Source organism: Pyrgilauda ruficollis, unplaced genomic scaffold (genome assembly GCF_017590135.1).
Source record: "Pyrgilauda ruficollis isolate IOZ18807 unplaced genomic scaffold, ASM1759013v1 scaffold12, whole genome shotgun sequence".
NCBI lineage: Eukaryota > Metazoa > Chordata > Aves > Passeriformes > Passeridae > Pyrgilauda > Pyrgilauda ruficollis.
In genome coordinates, this window is record NW_024510321.1 from 6,593,870 (window position 1) to 6,617,619 (window position 23,750).

Sequence of the window (23,750 nt, forward strand, 5' to 3'; positions counted from 1 at the left end):
GCTTCTCATACCTGCCTTTCTGCAAAGGCAAAATTGGCCTCTAAGCCTTCCCAAATATTATTCCTATATCTGAAGGATGCTAAAGCAGGGCTGTGCTGTCTAGAGTCAGAACAGTGTTAGAAAATCTCTGGGCAGATTAATGTAATGATAACAATTGTGTTAAAGAAGCCATGGTCCTGGTTGCATTGATGCAGGCAGGGTTTTCATTCCAGCCCTCTAGTTCCATATGGAATCATGCTTCTTTGCCATGTTCTGCTTGCTTGGATAAACAGAAAGTTTTATGATTGGCATCCATCATATCTTAACTGTAAATATAAAATCTGCTCTTTAAATTATTAAAGCAAAGAAACTAACTGGTGCAACTTCTGCCTTGTTTACTGCAGCTCAGGTTTTAGGACTCTTCACTTTTTTTCTCCCCTGTAATCAGTTATGAAAGGTTGGGGAAAAACCTTTATTTCCACATCAAGAAACGTTTAAAGGATTAAATCAAAATTTTATATGGTCTCCTCCCACACCTCACAGTACTGAGCTGCCTTTGCATTTGCCAGGCTGTGAATCCTGAGGTCTGAACCTCACCCCTTAGGAAGAGCCAGTCTAACCTGCTAATCCCTTGGGTTTTTTCTTTCCAAGTGGAACAACAACTTGGACTTCACAGCTGCTTGCTGATGAGAAACTAATGATGGAGTGAGGTGTCTCTCTGCTCTAATTTTGAAGAATTGTTTCCACGACCACAACTTGGCATCGACAATCAACAATATTTCTTTTGAAGCTTGCATTTCCCCAAGCCTATACTTAGGGTTGTCCTACTACTTGTCCTGCTGATTTGTTTTAGGTTTTCCTCTGCTTTATTCCAAGCCGGCTTTTGTCTTTTTGAACTCCCACTCCCACACAAACACTTCCTAAATAATGACTAGCCTTTTAATTGACTTTATTTGGGAAGCATACATTTCAGGTATGGAAACTCTCTAACTTCACTTTGGTGATCTATAAATTAATGCTTCCATTTTTTAAATAAGGGGCAAGAAATAGAAATTTACAGCAATTTAAAGCATGGATAAAGTCCACATTTTAAAAACAGAATAATAACTCTGCTGCCCTGTAATTTGCTCTCAGCCATGGCACTCAGAAGACAACATACTTGAATATAGCACAAAGGATGCTCCAATACATTCACCCAGTGCAGGGCTCTGTCCAGGTGCTACATGCATGGAGAGGAATCTGACCTCAAAGGAATTGTGTGGCTGAGTTACAACTTTTGAGGCTACAACTTAAACACACATGGGGGAAAATATTTTGTCATCTCACCTTGAGCACCCAAACTCACCTATTCAAACAATGTTTCTTAAATTTGTTGTTTTTCCACCTTTTCCTACAGCACAGGCATCACTTTTTGCATTTCCCCTCACAGAATCCCAGAATGGGTCAGGCTGGAAGGGTCAGTCTGGTCCAGCCTCCCTGCTCAGTCGGGGTCACTCCAGAGCATCCAGCACAGAACTGTGCTCAGATGGTTCTGGAATATCTCCAGTGAGGGAGACTCCACAGCTCCTCTGGGCAGTCTGCTCCAGTGCACGGTCACCTGCACTGAAACAGTGCAGTAAAAAAGCAAAGAATTAAAGTAGAAGAAGTAAAACAGTAAAGAAGTTCTTCCTCATGTTCAGTGGAGACCCTGTGCATAATTTTCTGCCCATGGCCTCATCTCCTGCTGCTGGGCACCACCGAGCAGAGCCTGGTCCGTCCTCTTGGCACCCCCAGTTTTTGAGAGTAAAGACACAAAAGCAGAAGAAATTTTGCCATCTCACTTCTAGCAACCAAACTCACCTACTCAAAGAATGTTTCCTAACATTATTCTTTTTGTTTTTCCTTCTCCTTTCCCCTCGGCTGCACACCTGGGCATTGCTTCACAAAATCACATCGTTAGTTAGGTTGGAAAAAAAAAATTTGAGAGTCCAGCCCTTGACTGAACACCATCAGGCCCACCAGACAGGCTGTGATTCTGTGGAGCCAGGAGCAGCCATTGCCACTTGAAACACGCAGTGCACAAACATATACATATGTATTTGTGTGTGTATTTTTTTGTGTGTGTATTTTTTTTTGTGTTTGTGTGTGTAAATATATATATATATACACATATATATACATACACACACACACGAGAGTGACCCTGCCCCGCCCCGAGCGCTGCCCTCACGAAGCCCCGCCCTTCCCTCCGTCCCGCCCCCGGCTCGGTGCAGCGCCTCCGGCCGCCGGCAGGGAGCGCTCTCCGCTCACACGGGACACCCGGCGGGGCCATTCCAGAAACTTCCGGAAGCGGCGGGGCGGAAGTGACGGCGCGCGCTGGCGGCGCTTCCTGTTTGCGGCCGCTGCCGTTTGTCCCGGCGGGAGCGGCGGGAGGGACCGGCGGGAGCAGCGGCCGCGCTGAGGAGCCACCGGCGGGTGAGTGCGGGCGACACGGGCCCGGGGCTGCCCGGCCGCGGCCGTGCGGGAGGCAGAGGCAGCGGGGAGCGGGCGCTTGGCCGTGCCGCGGTGCTCGGCAGCGGCGTCCCTGGTGCCGGGGCCTCGCGGCGCGGCCGGCGCAGGCCCCGCAGTGCTGGATCGGCCCCGGGTGCCGTGGGGGCTCTGCCTGGCCTTGGCGGAACTCCGGGATCGCAGGGAGCTCGCGGCTGCCCAGGGCTGTCCCCGGCACTCGGAGCGGGACAAGCCCCGGGACGTTCGGTCCCGGCCCGCGCTGCCGCCTGCGCGCCGCAAGGCAGAAGAAAATTCCGGATTTCCATTCCTTGCTCACAGTGGTGTCAGTTTCGAGGGGATGAGGGCGAGCCTCGTTTCGTTAAACAGATCTTGTCCTTAAAGCGCGTTTTGTCGCAGGGTACTGCCTTGGCGGCCTGCGAGCGGTATCGTGTTCTCGTTTTCTCTACAGTCCCTGAAAGGAGACGGTCATGAGCTGCGGGCCGGACTCTTTGGCCGTGCTCGCAGTGAGAGGACCGGAGGAAACGGCCTTAAGATGAGACAGGGCAGATTCAGATTAGATAATGTAAAAGATGTTTCACATTTAGGGTGGTCAGGCATTGGAATAGGTTGCCAAGGGCGGTGTTGGAGTCACCGTCTTTTGGGAGCGGCTGGATGTGGCGCTGGGTGGGTTGGTGGTTAAGGGACACGGTGGCGGTGTTGGGGGATGTTTGGACTGGATGATCTCAGAGGATTATCCACCCCCGGTGGAAGCAGTTTCGTTACGTTCTGCTCAGTGATTCTTGCTCGGGGTAGGGGCAGGAGGGAGGTTTGTTGTGGGTGAGGTCGGCAGAGGTCGGGTGTTTTGAGCTCGCTGTTGCCAGGTTCCGAGCCGAGTTGAAAACTGACCCTGCCAGGTAAGGAACACTGTTTGTCGTCAGCGTTTGTTGCGCTCCGGAGGGGACAGTGGGCTGGGTTTACGGCTCGCGTTCCTGTTTGCACCAACACTTCGTGTTGTGTTGCTGTCTGAGCTCTCCTTGGCTGCTGAAAACGTGTGCTTCAGCTCTGCTAACAAAGGTGTTAGAAATCATTCAAAATACTGAACAGATCTGTTCTAAATTGTGATAATAATAAACTGCTACTTACTTAGGTATGGTAACTTGAAAGCTGCATTTATAATGTGCAAATGGTTAGGCTTGTGTCATTGCGTAGTCAGTGATCAAACCCAAGAGTTTATAGGGTATAAAGTGTCAAAAAGTGATAAGAAAAAGGTGTTGACACAAAGGGAACAACTGGGATGAAGCAAGGCTCTGCCTCTCCCGTCCTGCAGCAGAGGTTGCAGTCACTGCTGCCTGCTGACCTTAATTTCTGTTTACTCTTTGGAGATCCTTGCACTCCAGTTAGGGATTTTATGTTCAGCTGGTGATCAAGAGCCTAGTAGTGAAAATACCATTTAGTTTGATGGATTATGTTGTCAAAGAAGATTTGTTTGGAGTAAATGTACTTACAGATCTTGTCTCTGCGATTACTTTTTTATTGAAAACAACCAGAATTTTAACTACTGCACAACACTGGTCTAACTTTGTGTACTCCTCTTGGTGTCTGTGCTGACTTCTCAGTGGAGAATAAGAGTGTGTTGAAAATGGAAGTTAAATTAGTATTAAATTTTTTTAAATAAGCTCTATTGGAGTAGACATTTAAATTGCTTCTTTTATTGTCAGTACTGTTGAGACTGCAGTGCTACTAATAATGTAAACTAAATCTGTAAACTGCAGAGTTCCCCTTGTCCATCGGGCTTGTCTTTGTAGTACTTGTGCTTCAAACTACAGCAGATTCTTACCCAGACAGCTTCTCTCTGGTATTTTCTCTGTCCTTCCCAGATCGATGCAGTTTGCTGATTTATCTTGGCTGGGTTTGGGAAGAAGGAGGGAAGGGCTTTACTTTTGTGTGACGCTGAACTTTTAGTTAGAGGGCTAATGTGTTTTGCTACTGAATTTTTTTTAAATGGATAAATAGATTTCTTTACCGACTGTATTCTTTTTTTTATCCATTAGAAGTTTTGGAATGTATGCGGGTAGATGGGATAACTTAGTTAAATCATCATCATCTTATGCAGGATATAGGAGTTCCTAACCGTACACGAGAAATAAATCCAGGTTTTTGGTTTGTTCTGCATCCGTGCCGAGCTCGCTGGCGCAGTGAGGTGTGTGAGCTGAGCTTGCGTGGGACGAGGGCGGTGATTCTTTGTGCCCGGCCCGGAGGCGTCGCAGTCGTGGCCCGGAACGGGCGGAAATGTCAGCGCGGCTGGAGCGGGGCAGCCGGGGCCGCTCCAGGCTTCCAGGGCACATCCCCTGCTTCTGAGCCCTGCAGGGATGCTTCCAAGGGAATTCGTTGCTCTAATTTTCGATTTAGCTGTGTGAGGTTTATGCTTAAGCATTGTGCTCCTTAAGTAGGAAGTGCTCCATTTCTCTAATAGCATTTGTAAAGAACCTCATCAGTTGTGTGCTGGAAACATTTCCTGACAAAGCTTTTCCTTTGTCTTATTCAAGCAATGGAAGGATTAGTGAGAAATTGCTTTGCTTTGTCACAACTTGTTGGATCTTGCATATGATGATTGTTTTTTTCAAGATAGATTTAAAACTAAACTGTAGTTGAGAATCCCCAAATGGTCATATTTCAGTAAAAACAAAACAAAACAAAAAAACAAAAACAAAACAAACAAAAAAAAAAAAAAAACCAAACAAACAAAAAAAAAAACCCCCCCCAAAAAAAAAAACAACAAAAAAAAATTCAGCTTGGCAGCATTTAACACAGATCCTAAATTCCAGTTTAAATTCTATTTTCTTTTGAATGAAATACATTTGGATGTATGTTGGATTTTCCATACTTTAGACTTAATGAAATAATTCTGCTTTATTTATTTAACTGCTGGGGAAGAAATAATTCATGCATATGCATTTCACTCCTACAGTTACTAGTTGTAGGTTTTATGTTTTCTATTTGTTCTGAATACTGAAATCCCACTGATATTAGTGAGGACAGTACTTAACAAGGATCTTAAAGGCCATATAGTAAGTCTGAAGCCATTCATAGCTACATTGTAGCCAGTATTTATTAAAACTTTAACTTTTCTGATTAGAAATATTTTTTCTATCTTAAAATGTAGTTTGAATCCATGACAGCCTATCAACACTCTGAAAAAGAACTTGTTCTTTGCTTTAAGGAAGATTTTTTTTTTCTTCTTCTTTCGTTTTTGGCTTAAATAAAGTTATCATGACTCAAAAACACTTCAGGGGAAATGTGTAGAAACTTTGAAATATTTTCTTTTCCCTAAAGGATCATCTGATTGCATGTTATTATTTGCCTAAAACTTTCTGGGCCATGTCTTTCAGTTGAGGCTTTCACCATTTTTAATTGCTTAATCATATGCAGATCATATATTTTTTAAGATAAGATACAGATTTTACTTTGTATAAAATAGCCTTTTATGGTTAGTTTTTAGGAGAGTGACAGTGTTCCAGATATTTGCGACACAATTCCAAATTTGGACACCTGAGTTGTTTTGGAAAAGTGCTCCTTTGCTTTAAGGAAAGATCATGAATAAGTCCCTTTTTATCAGAGATCAGATGGATAAGCAGGAGAGTCTCAGCCAAGGGAGTGAGGGTGGCCTGTTGACTGATCAACATCCTTTCCTGTTTTTTGTGAGCCAGTTTACATTTCTTTCACAGATGAAGATTTTGGATTTCTTCTGTTTCTATTTTTGGTTGGTTCACTCTTTTTTAATGGTTTCTTACTTGTTGCCCTCTATGGGCTTTCCACGTGCCGGGCAGCAGTACAGACCAAGCCCCGTAATTCGTGCCAGAGTTGTCTTGCTGCCTTGGGGAGGAGAGGAGTGGACAGGATTCTTTGTAGCTTGCTGCCTTAAGGGGTGAGGGTGTCCTGTACAGGTGTCTCTTGTTTGGCTGTGGTGGAGTTTTGTTGTTGCTGGCTTTTCTGCAATGGAACATGAACTGCAAGGTAAAGCAGTCAGCCCAGCTGCCTTCTCCCTGTGTGAGCTGGTATCATAATAACTGTATCCAAATCCACTCTGCTGTCTGACATACAAGCAGGATGTTTGCTGTAAACATGAGATTAAACTAAGCTTTTTGGAATGTGCATTTTAGTAAATTCATCTCCTGGGGATACTGAGGGAGTATTAAAATAATGAGCATAAACATGGCTATTTAAGTACATTGTATTAATTTAAATTATATGGTAAATTTACATTTTCCCATGAAAGAATAAATTTCAGGAGCCTGTGAAGTTAAACTGTTTTAAACAGTTTTTCTGAGCTTAGGTAAGTAAAAGTATTGAAGTATTGAAGTTGTTAATATGCTTTAGTCTGCACTGCACTGTGTATGTATAAGTGGGAGGAAAAAATTAATGCTGGTGCCTTGTTTAAATGTATTTGTCAGGTTTATTAATCACAAAACTTGCACAGGTTTTCTTGCTCTGTGTTCTTGCACTCATCGGTAACTTTATTTGTTCCTTAGCATTCTTACTCTTAAAACTTTTCTGGTAAACTGTGGGAATTTTCGTGTTAGCACAGTGAATTTTTGTGAGTTCAAAGTGAACTGGGATTCAGAGCAGGGTGTTTGTTCCTTCAGAGCTGACAGCAGGATGCAATCCTTCAGTCAAGTCCATGGAAAGCAGGCAGGTGCTGGCACTGGGGTGGCTGTGGGACTTGCGGAGGATGTTGATGAGTGCCTGCTCTGTGAACTTTGTGAATCAGGAGTTTGGAACTCCATCCTGCTCTCCAGGTGACTGCTGGAGTCACTAAGCTCGAGCTATTCTGGCATCTTTGAGGACTCTCTGTGCTGCCCATTGCTTCATGGCCAGAAATAGATAACTTTTTCTGACTAAGCTGACTGCAAAGGTCGCATGCCCCTTGCTGTCTGAATTCCCTCCTGGCTGCTCTAAAGAATTTCTCGTTTGGATGCTTTCCCCCATTCCGTATTTAGTTAGGGGTGCTTCTTTGTCATCCCTGCTGGTTGTTTGTGTGATTACTTGCTTTTCTCTGCCATCTGATCTTATAAAAGTTTGGAGCTCTCTACATATATGTCTTCTGCAATACTTCTCATGCTTTTTATGAGCTGCTTTATGTAAAGAGTTTATGAGCCAGGTTTTGGTAACTCTGGCTGAGCTGTGTGGGGAGGGCCTGGGCCTGTCATGTGGCTCTGTCACTTGCATTGAGCTGGTAGTTCAGGGCGACTGCTCTGTAAAGCAGAGCAAAGCTGCCTTCTGCTGTGATGCCTGAGAAATCTATAAACTGTGGAAACCTTTGGTTCACATAAACATTTGCCTGTTTGATTTTCGTGCCCCAGAGAAGGAGTTGGAGTAGCCGATAGCAGACTGTAAGCATAGTGCAGTTCCCAGCTCAGGGAACTACAGATTTTTGTGAGCAAACATGAAGGCCATGAAACATCTCCTTTCAGCTGGTTTATTTTTTTGGCTTGTCTTTTCTTCTGAAATTTTGAAGATTTTCTGTGGATAGAGGCAGGAAATAGCTAATGTGAGCTGGCTTCCTCCTGGCTTTAGAAAAAACTCTAAAAACTCTAATTAGGCAATTAATGAGCCTTGCTTGTATATTTGGAGACAAATTATTTGACAGATTGTGTGTCTGGAGAAGATTTTTGTCATGTCATTTTGATTGGGACAGTTGGGTGGTTTCTTGCAGGGAGGTATATGGTTTGCATCTTTGAAACATTGAGGGATTTTCACCATGCATATTTCTACTAGTCTTAAAAGTACCAGTTGTTTTTTTTTTTAATTGGCCATCTTCTATTTTCTAAGTCAGTGATCATTCATATTCTGCTTTATTATAAGCTAATGGTGGCTGTTTTCTTGAGTGAATATTTTAAATAATTCTGTCCTGAAAAGATTGCAGATAGAGGTCTTTTCTAGTTTGTGAATATTGTTGGATATTTTGGACGAGGGGGGTTTTGTGGGTGTGCATGGTGTTTTTTTGTCCAGCTGTTGAGGGGTTAAATACGAGCTGACTTTTTTTTTCTTTAGCTGGACAAAAGAAGCTGCAGAATTTTTTCTTGTAAATATTTTAAAAACCTTTTTACGTACAAAAAGTTCCTATGATAACTGAAGTTTTCAGCAGTACAGTTTATGCTTTATGATAAGTAGCAGGCAGAAATAACAGGGTATCAGAGATGAATGCTTCCTGTCACCTGACTTTGGTGACACTTTGATTAGGAGAAAGAAACAAAACAAATTCTTAATATTCTCTTTCTTTCTTTCTTCAGGAGATTTCTGGCTTGTTTTAATTCCAAACTTTATACTAGTGACAAGTGAAAACTGACCAGTTTACACTCACTAAAGACAGAATATGCAATCCCCAGACATTTCTTTGAAACAAATAATTTCTCTGTCTTGAAGGAATAGCTTTTTAGGGTCACAATTATCTGTTAAGAGGTGATCATGTTGCTTCAGCTTTTTTTTTTTTTTTTTTTTTTTTTTTTTTTTCCCAAATCAGGCTTCTGTTATCTAGGATATATGGTATTTATATTGAATCTGAACATCACAGATCTGCAACATTGCTTTTAAACAAGCAGGAAAGTTTAAAAAAAATACTGTGTTGAAATCAATACGACTACCTGCAATGCACAAAGTTCAGTAGGAAAGGATGTGATTTATTTTTTACATTTAAGTGTTGCTTTTCCTAGTTAGAAGCTTGAGTTTTAAGTTTTCCCTCTAAGATAGGTACCAGAATTGGGAGGAGAGCTATTGAAAATCTTGTATGTAAGAAAAGGAGAGTATGGAAAGAATACTTAGTATTATGGTATCTGCTCTTGTTCTGTGGCTTCTTGCTGTTTGCTTACTAGTTTTAGGCTTGTCTCTCTTTTTAGGAGGCACTCTGACCTCTAGACTTAAGCTTGACTCATACTGGATTCCCTCCTTCTGATTTCTTTTTGCAACCTATATGTTGCATGTACGCTATTGTTCATGAGGCTGGCTGTGGGATTTGATAACACACTTAACCATACTGACTTAGCTCCTCGCCTCTGTGTTCAAAGAGTTGTTCTAATTGTTGTGTGGGAAACAGCAAGACTGGAGAGGCCAGTTGATAGCAGATATCCTGGGATATTTTTGGTAATCTGTATGTTTACATATTGAACCCTGCCATTAGTATATTATTATTGGCATTCTTAATGTTAATGTATGTCCCCCAACTTCCTTTGGTGTTGGTCACAGTATTAACTATACCCTTACGGGTTTTTTTGATGTGGAGATTTCTTCAAAGGGCTATTTACTTGCTACATTTTAATTTTGTGTTTGTGGGACTGTATGGTTAAGTGGATTGCTAAAACCATGCAAGTTTTAAACACATGGGTCCTCCAATACGTTTGCTTCTGTAAGTAGTTTGGAGAGGGCAAGAAGCATGGCAGGGTATCTCTTAAACTGGTTTCGCCATTTGAGGAAATGTGTGTGTAACCATAATCCATAATTAAAGTTAATTAAATTTTAACCTACAGCAGGAACATATTTTGAAGATGTACCAGTTTATTTTAAAAGGAAGTCTTTTTTCAGTGTTTATATCCCAGAATGTTGAAAGATACATGTAAAAATCAATAAATTGATTTCAGAATATTTCACTAGGCTACATCATACTTGGTTCTTTCAGAATTTATGGGAAAGAAAAGGAAACTGAGACTGCCTGGGCTAAAATGAAAAATGCTGAATGACTTGAGGGGGGAAAGATTATTTGTTATTTCAATGAATTTTTGTTCTTGATGCACAAGATAAGAAAATGTGACTAATACATTACTGTATTATGTTCTGAGAGCATTTAGGTGACTTTCCCTGCAACAAGTTGATAACTACTGGTAAAGGTCACTATTTCCTTATTCCTTAAATTGAAACAAACCAGCAGTGGTAGGATGGAAAGGGGCTTGGAAGTTTTGCCAGAATGGAGATTTTTTAATGGTGGAGAGAAGGGCACCATTGCATGAAGACATGTAAAATTCTTGAAAATTTTTAGAAAGGTTCTTTCATCTTAGAGTTATTTAGTTGGAGTAATGGTCAGTGTAACTGTTCCTTTTAATTATTCTCTAATGTTGACAAGAAATGTCAATATTTAAATTACTTTTTTAACTTCTAGGTTTCTCAGGATGCCTGTGGTAACTGTTCTTTTATACTAACAAGCACTAGGTGCCTCTGCACTTGAGTTGGTTGGTTACCTTGCAGTTGGAGCAATCTTGCCTGGTTATGTGCTTCTCTTGGTAACTATAAAGGATGCAAATGGTATTCAGTAGCTTTGGCAACGTGCACATTTTTTGTCAAAGTCTGAGTACAAGAAAGGCTTTTTTGTCTCACCAAGACTAAGTTTTAATTTTCCAAGACCTGCACAAACATTGCTTTTCTGAAGGGAGTATGTCAGTGGAAGTAATGTTCTGAAGAACAGATGTGAAAGATGGATCCCTTTGTTTATGCCCATATGTGCTTTAGACATGACAGGTGTCATAGATGACAGGTGAACTTTTGCATTCAGAGTTATTAATATCTACATCAAAACTGTGATCCAGATGCCCTTCTTAAAATACTGACTAAATTTAGCTTATCAGTCTAATCTGTTTCAGGAACTGCTATATATCTGTGTGTTTGTGTACTGTGTTTCAGTGGGATTAAAGAACATAAAAATCTGAATTAAAGTAATTGTTTGATCTCTTGACCTAAAGTAAAGTGGTTTTCTTTTTTGGGGTTTGGAGCATTTGAACTTTGTCTTTCTTCAGTCAGGTTTGACACAAGGCAATACCAGGCTCCTACCTGACTTTTATGAAGTAGCAGTACTGGACAAGCTTTATTTACAAGTTGTTGTTGTTGTTACAGGGCTGGAAAGACTCGGCTGTTGTTATCACAAGAACTCTTGAAACATGGTGGATTATTATGAAGTTCTGGGAGTGCAGAAGCATGCCTCAGCAGAGGATATCAAAAAAGCGTGAGTATCACTGCTGTAGATGTTACGGATTTTAAGAGACAGATATAATAACGTGGTTTTTGGATTCACGCTTCGTTGTCTTCCTGTGTTCTTTTGCAAATTCCTGCACATGCTACTTTTTCAACTCAAATGTTTGAGCTGTGATCTTGGATGATTGCAGAGTACATCAACCTAGGGGCAGGCTTAGCTTTGCCCCTCTAAGTAAGAAGTTATGAACACTTAGCCTAAAATGTTTTGTTTGAGGATAGGAATTGTGTGCAGGTGTAGCTGTCAAAGAAGGCATTGATGTTAGGATGTCGCAATGAGTTTGTTCTTGGAGCTTTATCAACTTTTAACATACCAGATCCCTATTGATGCTTCTCTTGGTTGGTTGTAGTATTGAATAATTACAGAGCTCTAAGGAGAAGCCCACAGCAGAGATACTTTGGAATGTTTTGCTTAGGTCTCGCAGATGTGGATCATCAGAAATGCACAAGAATAATTTCAGAATAAGTTAGGAACCCCAAACCTACTTTCTAATTTAAAACATGTCTGAGTAGGGGGTTCTTAGTGTTCCTGCAGGATCTGTTGGTCCCAACATCTAAATGCAAGATACAAAGCACCAGGAATTTATTTCGATCCTTGACAACCTGTTTAACCTGACAGCATTGTGTTTATTTCTATAGCATATTTTATTATTTCAGAGTAAATTATCCTTTGTTTTCCTTCCATTCAGATACCGTAAATTGGCACTGAAATGGCACCCTGATAAAAATCCAGACAATAAAGATGAGGCAGAACGGCAATTCAAGCAAGTAGCTGAGGCCTATGAAGTCTTGTCAGATGGTAGGTATTTCAAAAGGGCTCTTGAACTGCCTGTCTCTGTCCTGGGGATAAGACTGAAAGTGTTGATCTGTGATGCTTTGAAAGGATATTGTAATTTTGGTTCACCATCCAGCTTGACTACTTCCTTTTGAAAAGCAAGGAAAGAGAAAGATGCTTGCAGATAAGACAGAATAAGCAGAAATTTTGAATCAAAAATGTCAGGATCTCTCTAGATAGGTAATCAGACTACTAGAAACTGAAATTCAGTGTCTGCTAGACATTTCTGTAGAGACTTCTGTGAATCCCAAGATTAATTTTGTGTTAGCAGGTGAGGCCAGTGTTACTGACAATATAGGGGTATTGTGTTTATCCTCTAAAGTCAGGCTAGACCAACTCTGAAGTATCCACTGTTGGGCCTACAGCTTCTAGTTTTTGTAACAGTAAACTAGTCTTGACAAAACCCAAGCATACTGTAAACCTTGCTGAAAGTTTGAATTTCATTTGAGTGAATTTTGTAAGTTCGGTCAACTGTGATACTAAAGATAGTGTTTATTTTGAATTGTTCTGAAAGAGGTGTTTAGCCTGACCCATGTAGTGCAGGAATGCAGTTTACAGTTCACCCATGTCTTTTTCCTTGAAGAGTATCATTAACTTTTGCCAGTGTTCTGACAAAAGCAGCCTGAATCATAACAAAGTGATTTAAGCTACTTTGATTATTTTCCTCTGTAATTGACTGCAGCTGTCTATATGCTATTTCTGAAGTGTCCTTGATTTCACCTGAGACAGTGAGCATGGGAAAGCTATATTTAAAGCTCTAGCAGCATCTAGATTACCTCTCAGAGTTCAGCCTGATTTAGTGAGCTGCAGTCTCGTACACTGTGTTTCTTTGCTTGGTTTTGATATTTAATTAACAGGGGAGAAAAAGAACTTAATTTATCATTAGTTCATTGTATACTTGTCTTTTAGAGTACTTTATCCTTCTTAAGCTAATTTTTTTGGGCAGGATAAAAATAGGATACTGGTCTGGTTGTTAAACAGATCTCTAAGTTCTTTGGAAACAGTACAGTGCTAGAATTTTAGAACAGCTTCTAAAAGTGCTGCCAGTTTTTGGATTTATGCCAAATCCTAAGTTGCTGGTGTCTTAACAATCATTTGTGCAGCAGGGATACCAGAATCCTTAGCCCAGTGGTTGAGAGGCAGTCAAATGCTCTGCAAACTTAATTAAATTTTCTGACACCATTACAGGCTTGAATGATGACAGATTTTTGGCTGAAGAATAGTTTTGTAAGGGATTACATAAGCAAAAAAAAAAAAACAAAACTGAAATTGGGTGATCATTGAACACACTTCACTTATGGGAAACCTTGTGGTTTCAAAAATGGAACATTTTTCAAGATGAATTTTGGTCTTTGTGAGCCCTCAGGGCACCCTTGCTGTTTCCTGCCCATGGCAGTTTATCTACCTTGCTGCTTTCTTCTTCATAATCTGATGGGTATGTTAACCTCCTTTCTTTAAAAACTGCTGTCTAGAAGGGCAGTACAGATAATGTATCAAGCTTTGGGGATTTGTCTGCATGTGAACCTATTGCAAGCTCCTATTATTTGAGATGATAACCATTATATAAAATTTTAATTCCTGTTAGTCAGAAGTATTTTACTTTCCGGCATCTGTTTGAGGTAACTGCATGTTCTTTCAGTGATGCTGTTTAAATTTTAAAAATATCTTTCACTGAAGAGATTCCACTGGGAAAAGCATAATAATATTAAGAGAATAAAATCAAATGCCCTGATTGGTTTTTGACTGATACTCCCACAAAAGTGCAGGCAAAGTGAGCTGTCTGTCTGCCTCTTTAAGGACTTCAGGTTCCCTTCCAGTACCAAAGTGCCATCTGATCTTGTGCAGTAGTGTAGAGTTCATTTTTCTCTCCTTTCTCATGAATACTGTGTGGTCTGCAATGAAATTAATGTCATTCCATGCCTTCTGAAGTAATAGAGAGCAAGCAGTTTGAGTCACATCCTTCCATGGCATTTTGGAACATCACTTCATTCTCCATACCGTATCCCACAATTAAGCTAGCAGAAGTGGTTATAATTAATTTTAGGGGTTTGCAGTCATTCATATAAACACTGGTCTTCTGTTCTCATAACCTCCACACAAGGGGCTTGGCCTTGTGCAAGAAAAGGAAGAGGCAATGGTCAAGGTTTGCAAGTGGGATAGCAGGAAGGGAATGCCTGAGCACTGGAACTGCTCTCCAGAGAGCCTGTAGAATTCTTATCTCAGAAATTGATGCCATCAGTGTTTTGTTCAGGCAAGATGTGACCAACTTTACAGTAAGACTTGTGTGGGGGAGCAGGTTGAAGTCCAGAGGTCCTTCGCAGCCTTAAAGGTTTTCATGGTAGCTGTCCAAAGAAGAAATGTGCCATATTCTTCTTAAAGGCAAATTTCTATTTTCTTAAACCAAACTTTTTCTTATACATCAGGACTGGACTTTCTAGAACTTACTGGTCTTAAGTTTGAATTTCAGTAACTGTTCTCTCTGAACTAAACTGTTCTTTCTGAACTGCTTTGGCAGTTCTTGTTGAAGATGCTCAGCCAGAACTTCCTTAAATAAGCTAGCTTTGAGAAGATGCTTAACTGAGAATGCTGGTTAAGTGTTTTTACACACTTTTTCACAAAACCAACAAACCTGTTTACTGATGTGATGTACATCTTCTCCTTGTAGCTAAAAAGCGTGACATCTATGACAGATATGGAAAAGAAGGCCTAATAAATGGAGGTGGAGGTATGTTGACAACCAGCAGTTTTTTGTTTTCTCTATTTTCTGCAGCTTTCTTTTCAAGACAGGAATCTGGAAATGCCTGTACTAGGGCCTAAACTTCAGTCTTTTAAAAATCAAGATTACAATTATTTTACAGTTTTTTCTAGTTATTATAAAAGGTATTGCTGTTATGTGAAAACAGAGAAACTATTATAAAAAGTAATGAAGTAATGTGTGTACTGAAGTTAAATGATATCTGAAAGAGAAATTTTGGGAATTGTTTATAATTTTAGATTATTCAAGTACTCTATAGGTGTGAACTTTCTTATAAGTAAGAATATGTGAAAGTAACTGAAATTTAACTTTTTTCCTTTTTTTTTTTGTTTGCAGGTGGAAATCATCATGATAATCCATTTGATTTTGGATTTACATTCCGCAACCCAGATGATGTCTTCAGGGAGTTTTTTGGTGGAAGGGACCCCTTTTCATTTGACTTCTTTGGTAAGGGATCCCCTGGTTTTAGTTGCATGTCTCTAAAGTGTGGCTAAAACTTCACTCTTACAAAACAAACATAGCGAATGTAGTTTTATTAGAAATAGTTCTGAAAATGAGGCAAACAACTGGTATTCTGTATGATTCTGTATGATTTGAAATTTTTGTTTCATACCTGTTTCTTGGTTAATTTTATAGTACAGAACAGGTAGGGCTTGCCAGTTAATGTTTTGTTGGAAGGCCTGGTTTGCTAAACCATAAAATGATGTCTGCCATGTCTCTTAAGTTGAAAGGAAATCATATTCAACAGAAAAAGTGCATACTGGAATTTTCTCTTGAGAATTTGAGCAGGCTAACTTAGTCTGTTGATTTCTCTCTTTTGACCTGTAAATAAATGAAAAAATAAAACTTTGAAAGCTTCTGAATGGGACAGCTTAACTATAACTGTTACACCGTAACTCTCAGTGTGAACTTGTGTCCTAGCAGGACTGATTTTCTTATGTCAGAATAGGAACAGTTGCATACATAATCTAGACACTCCAAATTCATGTCACTTGTTTGCTTGGGGTATAGAACCTTTAGAGACTCAGATTAATAGTTCTTGAGGCCTGAATTCTTCATTTAGGAAGCATTCATTAAAGGAAGCAGTATGTGATAAAAGTTGTCAAAGTAATCTTTTTGCCCTCTTGCCGAAGGTCTTCTTGCTTGTTCTAGTGAAGGTCTTTTCAGAGGTGCTCTGATTCTTATGCAATCTCTGTGTGTGTGTTCAACTCAGCAAAATGCTGACATATAAAGCAGAACAGATCCTCTATTCAGTATTTACTGTGAGAAAGTTCCACACTGAAAACTGTAAGAAGTGTACTTGAAAAACCAGGCTTTCTTCCTGTTCAGTATGTAGATATTGATTTAGCTCTGTAATAATGTTTGTAAATGTTTTAGTACTTTTATAAGTAATTTATTGTCTTTGGCAGCATTAAGGAGGTAGTTCAGCTCAGATTTTAATTCTGTCTTTCTCTGGTTTGCTATTTCAGGATCGTCAGCTGTTAGATGACTAATGAAGGATTAGAAAGGGGGTTGAAGGGCTAGAGTTTGAATGCAGTAGAATGGTAGTTGATGAATTAGATGAGATTAGATGAGTAGCTGGAGGAAGAATCTGGTAGAAGATAGGCAGCTGAATTGGGCAGTTGGATCCAGTGTGAAATCAGCTAAAAGTAGGAAAGGGAAGATTGGAGGAAACTTCTAGCAAAATACTGATGAGTAGAATGGGCTCTGAACTGCGTAAATGCAACTTCTTCACTGTCTGCAGCAGAATAAGAATTTTAGGAAATACTAGGCAAGGATTTCAATTTAGATGAGTGATCTCAGCACTGGTTAGGACACATGTGGAGTACTGGGTTCACTTCTGGGCTCCACAGTAAAAGAAACAGAGCTACTGGATAGAGTGCAGTGAAGAGTCCACTAAGATAATTACAGGAGCTTCTCTCACATGAAGAACAGGTTGGGAGAATTGCTGGAACTGTTCAGTATAGAGAAAGTTCAGGATGAGAGTGTCTCATCAGTGCATTGGGAAGGGAGTTGAGAGTTCAGAGGCAATGACCACAAATGGAAGCACAGGAATCTCTGCCTGAACTTAAGGTAGCTCATCTGTACTGTGAGGGCAGCAGTGTTGGAGCAGGTTGTCCAGAGAGGTTGTGGAATCTCCATGTTTGGAGATAGCCAGAAGGCATATGGAGTGGTCCTGGAAATCCCACTCCAGTAGATCCTGTTTGAGCAGGGGATTGGACTGGATGAGCTCTAGAGGTTCTTGTCAAACTCAGTTTTTTTGTGATTGTGTGATAGAAAACTTGGAAAAATCTCAGCAAGGTGTTGAGTAGGAAGCTAGTGTGGAGGAGCTGGGAGAGAGTGTTCAGTTAGTTAGTTAATTTTTTGATTGAAGATCTATTAAACAAAATAGTTGGTTCTCAATCAAATATCTTTATAGTAAATTGTATAGGTGAGATGCTACTAGTGGGAGACTGACATAGGCTGTGTTTGATTTTGATTGGATTTACTTCATCAAGACTAGCAGAAGACTTAACTTCCTGTCTCTGAAAATGTCAGTATTCATGATTAACCTTAAAGCCATGAAGTTTAGTTTCTGCTGTTAAATAAATGATAGGCTTAAAGAAGGCTGAGGCCCTGCCTTTTGGGTTCCTTAGAAGGAAGGCTGTACAGCCCAGTGCACAGAGCTGTCCACCTTATCAAATGGAGGTACCACTGCTGCCAGTGTTCCTTGGGATACTGCAGCTGCAATAGCCCCTCGTGTAGAGGCTGTGATCCATCTTGCCTTGGGCAACAGTGGACTTAACAACCTACCTCTGCACTAGTGACCTAGAGAGACATTCTCCCCCTGCTTAACACACAGATTTATTTATTTATTCAGAAGCAGGTTATCTACTTCATGTATTGATCACTGTCTTTGTCAGCTGGAAGATAAGAGCACTGAGCACAGGCTCTGCTTCTTGCCAACGTTCTGGCAGTGGCAGCAGTGTTGTGTGCACTCCTATTAATGAAAACTAATCGTTCCTAAGCTGCCTCTCTACTTTATGTGGATAGTTGCAGTGTCAGTGACCAGAGGCCTAAAACCCTTAGTTAAGCTTTGGATTTTGAGCATAAGCTCCTGAAATTTTTGTAGCTGGAAGGTTTCAAAGTGAGCACTTTCTTTTTTTTTTTTTCCTTTAAAATGTTTAAGACGTTCTCTAACATGGAAAAATCTGTGACTTCTAACAATTGTGACTCCAAACAATTTTTTTTCACAAATTTCTGTAAAAAGTATTTGAATTGGTCTTTGCACATACATGGATATTTCAAGATAGTACAACATAAAAATATGCGTGCTTTCATTTGAATGTAGTGCATTTTGTAATTCCAAAAGCAAGCAGTAGAATTGCATGTATAGCATGAATATTTGTATTGGTGAACTGCAGCCCTTATAGGTTCTGCTAGGTTGAAACACTAATGAAACAGTTCTGTCCTGAATAATAAGAGAATTTATCTTCTAAAAATGAGGAGTTTTCAACTTGTTGATGAGTTTTCTGTGGAATTAGTAACTTCTTAACGAGCTACTCAGGTTACAATTGATATTCTAAGCCACTAAATAAGTACTGAGGTCATGTTTTCTAAAAATGTGTACTGGTGGAATCAAAGATGAAATTGAATAAATACTTTAAAACATTTGTACTTTTTATGCAGTTTGAAGTGGCATGTAGTGAAGCCCACAGAATGCAGGTGGGCCTCTCTATATCCTGATTGTCATTGAGTATGTAAAGAGCAGCATTCATATGCATAATTCCTGTAAATTTATGGATTTGAAGAATTTCTGAAATGGTGCTATGAATTCAGTCTGTTCAACTCTACTGAACTATACTGCACTGCTCTTGCAGTTACAGAAAGTTTTCTTTATAAACAGAGGCATCTTTATTCATCTGTAGGAAAGAGGAGACTGTAGATTTTTAAATTATGAGTCCCTTCAGACTTTTCAAATGAAAATCTGTAATACTGTTGGAGACAGCTCTGAACACTTCCAGATGGAGCAAAGTTAATGTTAGATGCTGTGTGTTGCACTGGAGACAGTCACAGATTATTTTCATTGTTTTTTTCCAGGCAAATTCTTTGTAAATCTAGGGGTGCATGAAGGCAAGTACTTGTTAAAACTTGATCTGGTCCTATGACAGATGCTTAACTCTTACTCTGAGATTTGTGGGCTTGCTTTTTGTGGCACGTGGTTACAGCAGAGTGAGTATTCCTGGTGAGCTCTCCTAGAGATAGTTTTTAGCCTCTGACGTATGGATGGATGCTGATCCTTTTGACAGGAAGAAAAGTTGGTGTTTCCTATGCAGCACTACACTTTGCATTGCAAAGTACTGCCCTGGTACAGCAGTGATCTGCTGTTCAGTCTGTCCCATACACCTCTGGCTCTCTGACTGTTTACTCTTAATGTAAGGGTTTTTCATGTCAGTGTACTTAAACTTTTATACTTCAGCTATATCCTACTCCATGTGGTGCTTGCTTTGATTTGGTTTGTGTTCTGTGTTGTGTTTTATTTGTATTTTACATGTAAACTTTTCAAGGACCTTTTTTTTTCTGTAATGTAACAGTTCACAGGAGAGAAAGGTTCCAGTGTTACCACTGGTAATGGAAGTGTATTGATGAAAGACTGGTGCTTCAGGCTGAGGAACAGAAAATGATGTGCTTTGGTGTGGGCTGGGCTGTGTTTCTGGGCTGTTGAAGAATTGATTTGGTTTTGGTTTAGAGGCTTTTCAGATTCTCACTTCAAGAGTGGGTTCGGTGTTGGAAGGTGTTATCAGTGAGGAGTTACTGTGAAAGATGGATGATCTCGGTATAGCATGACCATAACATTACCCAACAGAAACTCCTTAAGGAGTTAATTCTTTTTTTCCTACACTTGAACTGCATACACACCCTAAACCATCTCAGCAGACTCCAGATGTATCAATGATGCCTGAATAATTTGTGTGTGGCCTAGGAAATACAACTCAGGGCCTACAGCAGACCAATATCCTCCAGCAGCTGTAGCTACAAGCTTGACAGGATGGTTTAGGGCATTTCAAACTGCTTCCAGTGCCGGGGTGTGTAGTTACATGAATTCCACAAGGAACCAGGCTTTTCTCCCTGGCAGAATATGTTACTAATGTGACATTATAAATTGTTCCTGGTGGATGCCCCCTATGGACTTTGATGTCCCAGGAGAAGTCTGTTTGTGGGTCTCTTTAAACATTGACTGTAGCCTTGACAGTTTCGCTGTGGTTTCTAAATGTACATTTGGAGATGGTAATATATAAATGTCTTAAATGGTTTTTTTTAGATTGTGAAGTAGAATTCACAATGTAGTTTAATCAAATGCATTTAAGCCCATAGGGATTCTGTGGAGTTTTCCCCTGAGAATTCTGGTTACCTGGTTTATGAGATATTTAAAAATCTACTCTTGGAAATGAAAGGTAAAATGAAGCTTCAAACCTTCATACAACTAGTTAGATATAAATATTTGTCACAGAGAATGTCAGCTAGCTGGTTATCTGGTGTGTAGTTTGGTTTCATCAAAGGTCAGAATTACTTCAGATTGATTACTGTAATACTGATTACATAAAAAGAAGCAGGACCATTCTGGAAAAGTATAGTGAGTTACTTATAGTATCCAGGCAAAAGAGTTTTAACCTGACAAGAGAGAGGAAATTTTATGTGCAGTAATCATTGCAAACTCTACATGATAGGTGCTTTAGGATGCTTTTACTGAATGGGACAGCTTAATCCAACTACTTGTCTCAAGGACAGAAAGTTGTCTTGCTGTAGCAAAAGATTCACATAAGAATCAGATCATGGTTTTAATTCACATGCTATCCAATTTCTGATAATTGATTGTTTAAATGTTCTAATGCAAAATGTATTTGTTAGTAAAATGGGTTATTAAAACTGAAAATGGAGGTGACTTTCATTTAAAGCTATCTTGAACAGCAGTGTCTTTTTGGTAATGAATCTTTTTGTTGATGTAAATTTACTGCTTTTGGTGCAGTTTATGAAGTGCTGACAGATTTGCATGTGCATTCATTGCTTTGGTATGAATGTGCATTTTTATTTCATAACCACCAGTCTTAGATCTGAGTGGTCCAAGTCTCACTATGAATTTTTCAGAAGTAACTTGATAGGTTCAAAGAGGGTTTTTGAAACAGAGGAATTGTCTCACCCAGACAGCATTATCAGACAGGAGTAGGTAGTGCTGTGGCTCCATGGCCAAACTAATACATAGTTAGCCCTGCTGAAAGGAGGAGGCCTTGCTCCAAATTCTCATGTTTATCTTAAAACTTTAATCTTTGTCTAATGTCCCATTAGCTAGATTGAGAAACTGTTTGATAGCATACTAGCCAAAGAGTGTCTTGGGAATCCTAGTCCAGTTGAGGTTGTTAATCCCCAAGAAAATATTTTCATTCAGTTTTCTTGGACAGGTAGCTGATTAAATTGGTCAGAGCACAAATGCTGAACATCTTCTAAGGAGAGCAGGTCATAAGAAATGGAAGGTAATGGAAGTTGCCTCCATTTTTAAGGTGTGCCTGAACATTTGAGCATTCATTTGATAAGTATGAAATGCTAATTAGCATACTCCAGCGTCTCTGTAATTACCATTTAGATGGCATTCAAAGGTGATGTTTTAGGTCTCCTTTTCTAGAAATGAATGAATCCCAGGATCTCTGCTATAAATCACTAGAAGGACCTCCAAATGCTTCTTCTGGTAATTTATTAAATGAGTGCGAAAAACATCTGTTTCACATCTAATTTATGAAAAGACCAATTTACAAAAACCATGCTGAAACATTAGGCACATGAAGCAACAGTGCTTGCAACAACATCTTAGTGTCTCTCCTTAGTAAGGGGCATCAACAGTGTGCCTAGTTTGTAAGGAAGAAAATATTTCCATACAAAAGTGCTTACAGGTGGCCCCTCCAGTTGTGATAGTATGTTTTTTAGTGCCTGAGTGCTCTCCAGAGCTGTAGCATGAGGTTCTGTGTGTGTTTACTGCAAATTAGCATATTTGAAACTTTTTTCAGACAGGATACAAGGTAGAAAACACCTACTCCAAGAATTCTGAGTATTGTGTCTAGGTATTGTGGGTATTCTGGGTACTGTGTCTGCAGGTCTTTGTGTAAGCACAGTTCAGACCTGCATTTGAGACTCTCTTCTGGCAGGATGTGTAAAGTCATTACAGGATGCTTTTGATACGAGGAAAGGATGGGGCAGGCAGCCTTTGCTTACTGCAGCAGCGCTCCATGCCGTTGGGTTTGGCTGTGCCCTTCCACAGGAGCTGCACAGCATCCTTTATCCTTTCTCCATTATCCTGTGTTGTGCCAGTGCCACCCTCCTGCATCTGCAGCAGGAGCACTCAGCTCAGGTGCTGTGTTTTGGCAGAGGCAGTGGTGAGGCTCTGGTGGTGAAGAATAAAGGAAAGAAGGTTCACTGTTTGGGGAGGTGGTGCAGTGAGTGGGGCCTGAGCAGTGGTCCTGCTTGGACAGGGTAATTCCCTTTGCACGCTGTCCTGAAAAGATTATCAGCATCTCTGACTGTGACAGTACATGCATGGGAGAGCATTTGCTGACAGCTCACCATTTATCTCAACACCTTTGATTTTTGGAGGTGAATGATGGCATTGCAGTGGAATGTGCTCAGCACTCAGCGATGGCATCGTTCTATGGTGGAAAGAATCTTCCTGTGCTGCCTTTGACCCTTCTTGGGCACTTGTGCTGCTGCCTGTCTTGTATCTAGCACAGTTTGCTTTCACAGCCACACTGTGAACTCTAGCAAAGAATTGATGTGGATGAACTTGCTTTCATCTGGAGATGTTCTTTTCAGCATATCAATTCCTGATCTAGTTCTCCAAGCAACAGCCAGGATACAGGGGTCTTGGTAGAAGTGACTGCCATAGGAAATGTGACACTTGTAGTTTATCATGTATTGTAATTTCAGCTAATGCCTTAGATTGCTATAATGAATTTTGAGTTTTAGCTGCATTGTGGGCTGCTTCAAATTGTGGGGTTTGACTCCTTTCCTCCCTTCCTCTGTTGTGTGGTGCTTTCCTGCCCATTTATTTTCTGATACACGAGTCTTTCCAGTGCTCATGGGTGCTAATCAGTGCTAATCAGAGATTAGCTCATGGGTGCAACGTAAAAGTAACAACTCAGTGTTTTCTTTTGGATCAGTGAATTAATGCAACTTATTTGGTTCTATGATCACAAGGCAGCAAGGGAAAACAATTAGGTCTTTTAAGTCGTATTCTGCCACGAGCTGAAAAGGAAAAAATCCTGTTTCTGTGTTACAGCTGGGGACACCTCAGTGTGGAGAGATCATGACCTGCCTTATTTTGCGCTTCAGTGTGATATTTATTACAGTAGTTGTTGTTATTTGACCTGTTTAGAGGTGAAATGCTTTTCCTCTGACTACAGAAAAGCAAGGTACTATTCCCTGGTTTGCAGGGAGCAGGTTTAATGTTTTACCCAGAGGATCAAGACAGTTGTTGCATTTGAATTGGCAATGATTTTTCTGAAAAAAGTAAGTTTTCCTGGAAACATAACCTGAAATTCAGTTATTTTCAGACAGATTTGTTAGTGTACAATCTTCTGTGTTGTTGGGGGTTTTGTGTTCCAAAATCCACATTAACATTTTGGCTTCTGTAACTTGAGTCTTGCTACCTAGTAACAGCAAGAGTCCTGAAGTCCTTCATTT

At 40.2% G+C, this 23,750-nt stretch overlaps 1 protein-coding gene across 5 annotated transcripts in view; it reads left to right on the forward strand.

Annotated features, from left to right (window-relative positions):
* Window positions 1-2,294: 2,294 nt before the first annotated feature.
* The window catches only part of DNAJB6 (DnaJ heat shock protein family (Hsp40) member B6), a 58,194-nt gene continuing 36,738 nt past the window's right edge, over window positions 2,295-23,750 (forward strand). For 2 of the 5 annotated variants that reach the window (XM_041488121.1, XM_041488089.1), the window contains exons 1-5: window positions 2,295-2,433; window positions 11,320-11,428; window positions 12,144-12,253; window positions 14,955-15,014; window positions 15,381-15,491. In XM_041488121.1, coding sequence (XP_041344055.1) covers window positions 11,364-11,428; window positions 12,144-12,253; window positions 14,955-15,014; window positions 15,381-15,491 — 346 coding nt within the window. In that variant the 5' untranslated portion in view covers window positions 2,295-2,433; window positions 11,320-11,363. Of the gene's footprint in view, window positions 2,434-3,239; window positions 3,360-6,438; window positions 6,460-6,735; window positions 6,779-11,319; window positions 11,429-12,143; window positions 12,254-14,954; window positions 15,015-15,380; window positions 15,492-23,750 lie in introns of those variants that run through there. The other 3 variants (XM_041488107.1, XM_041488114.1, XM_041488100.1) reach the window with 3 other exon arrangements.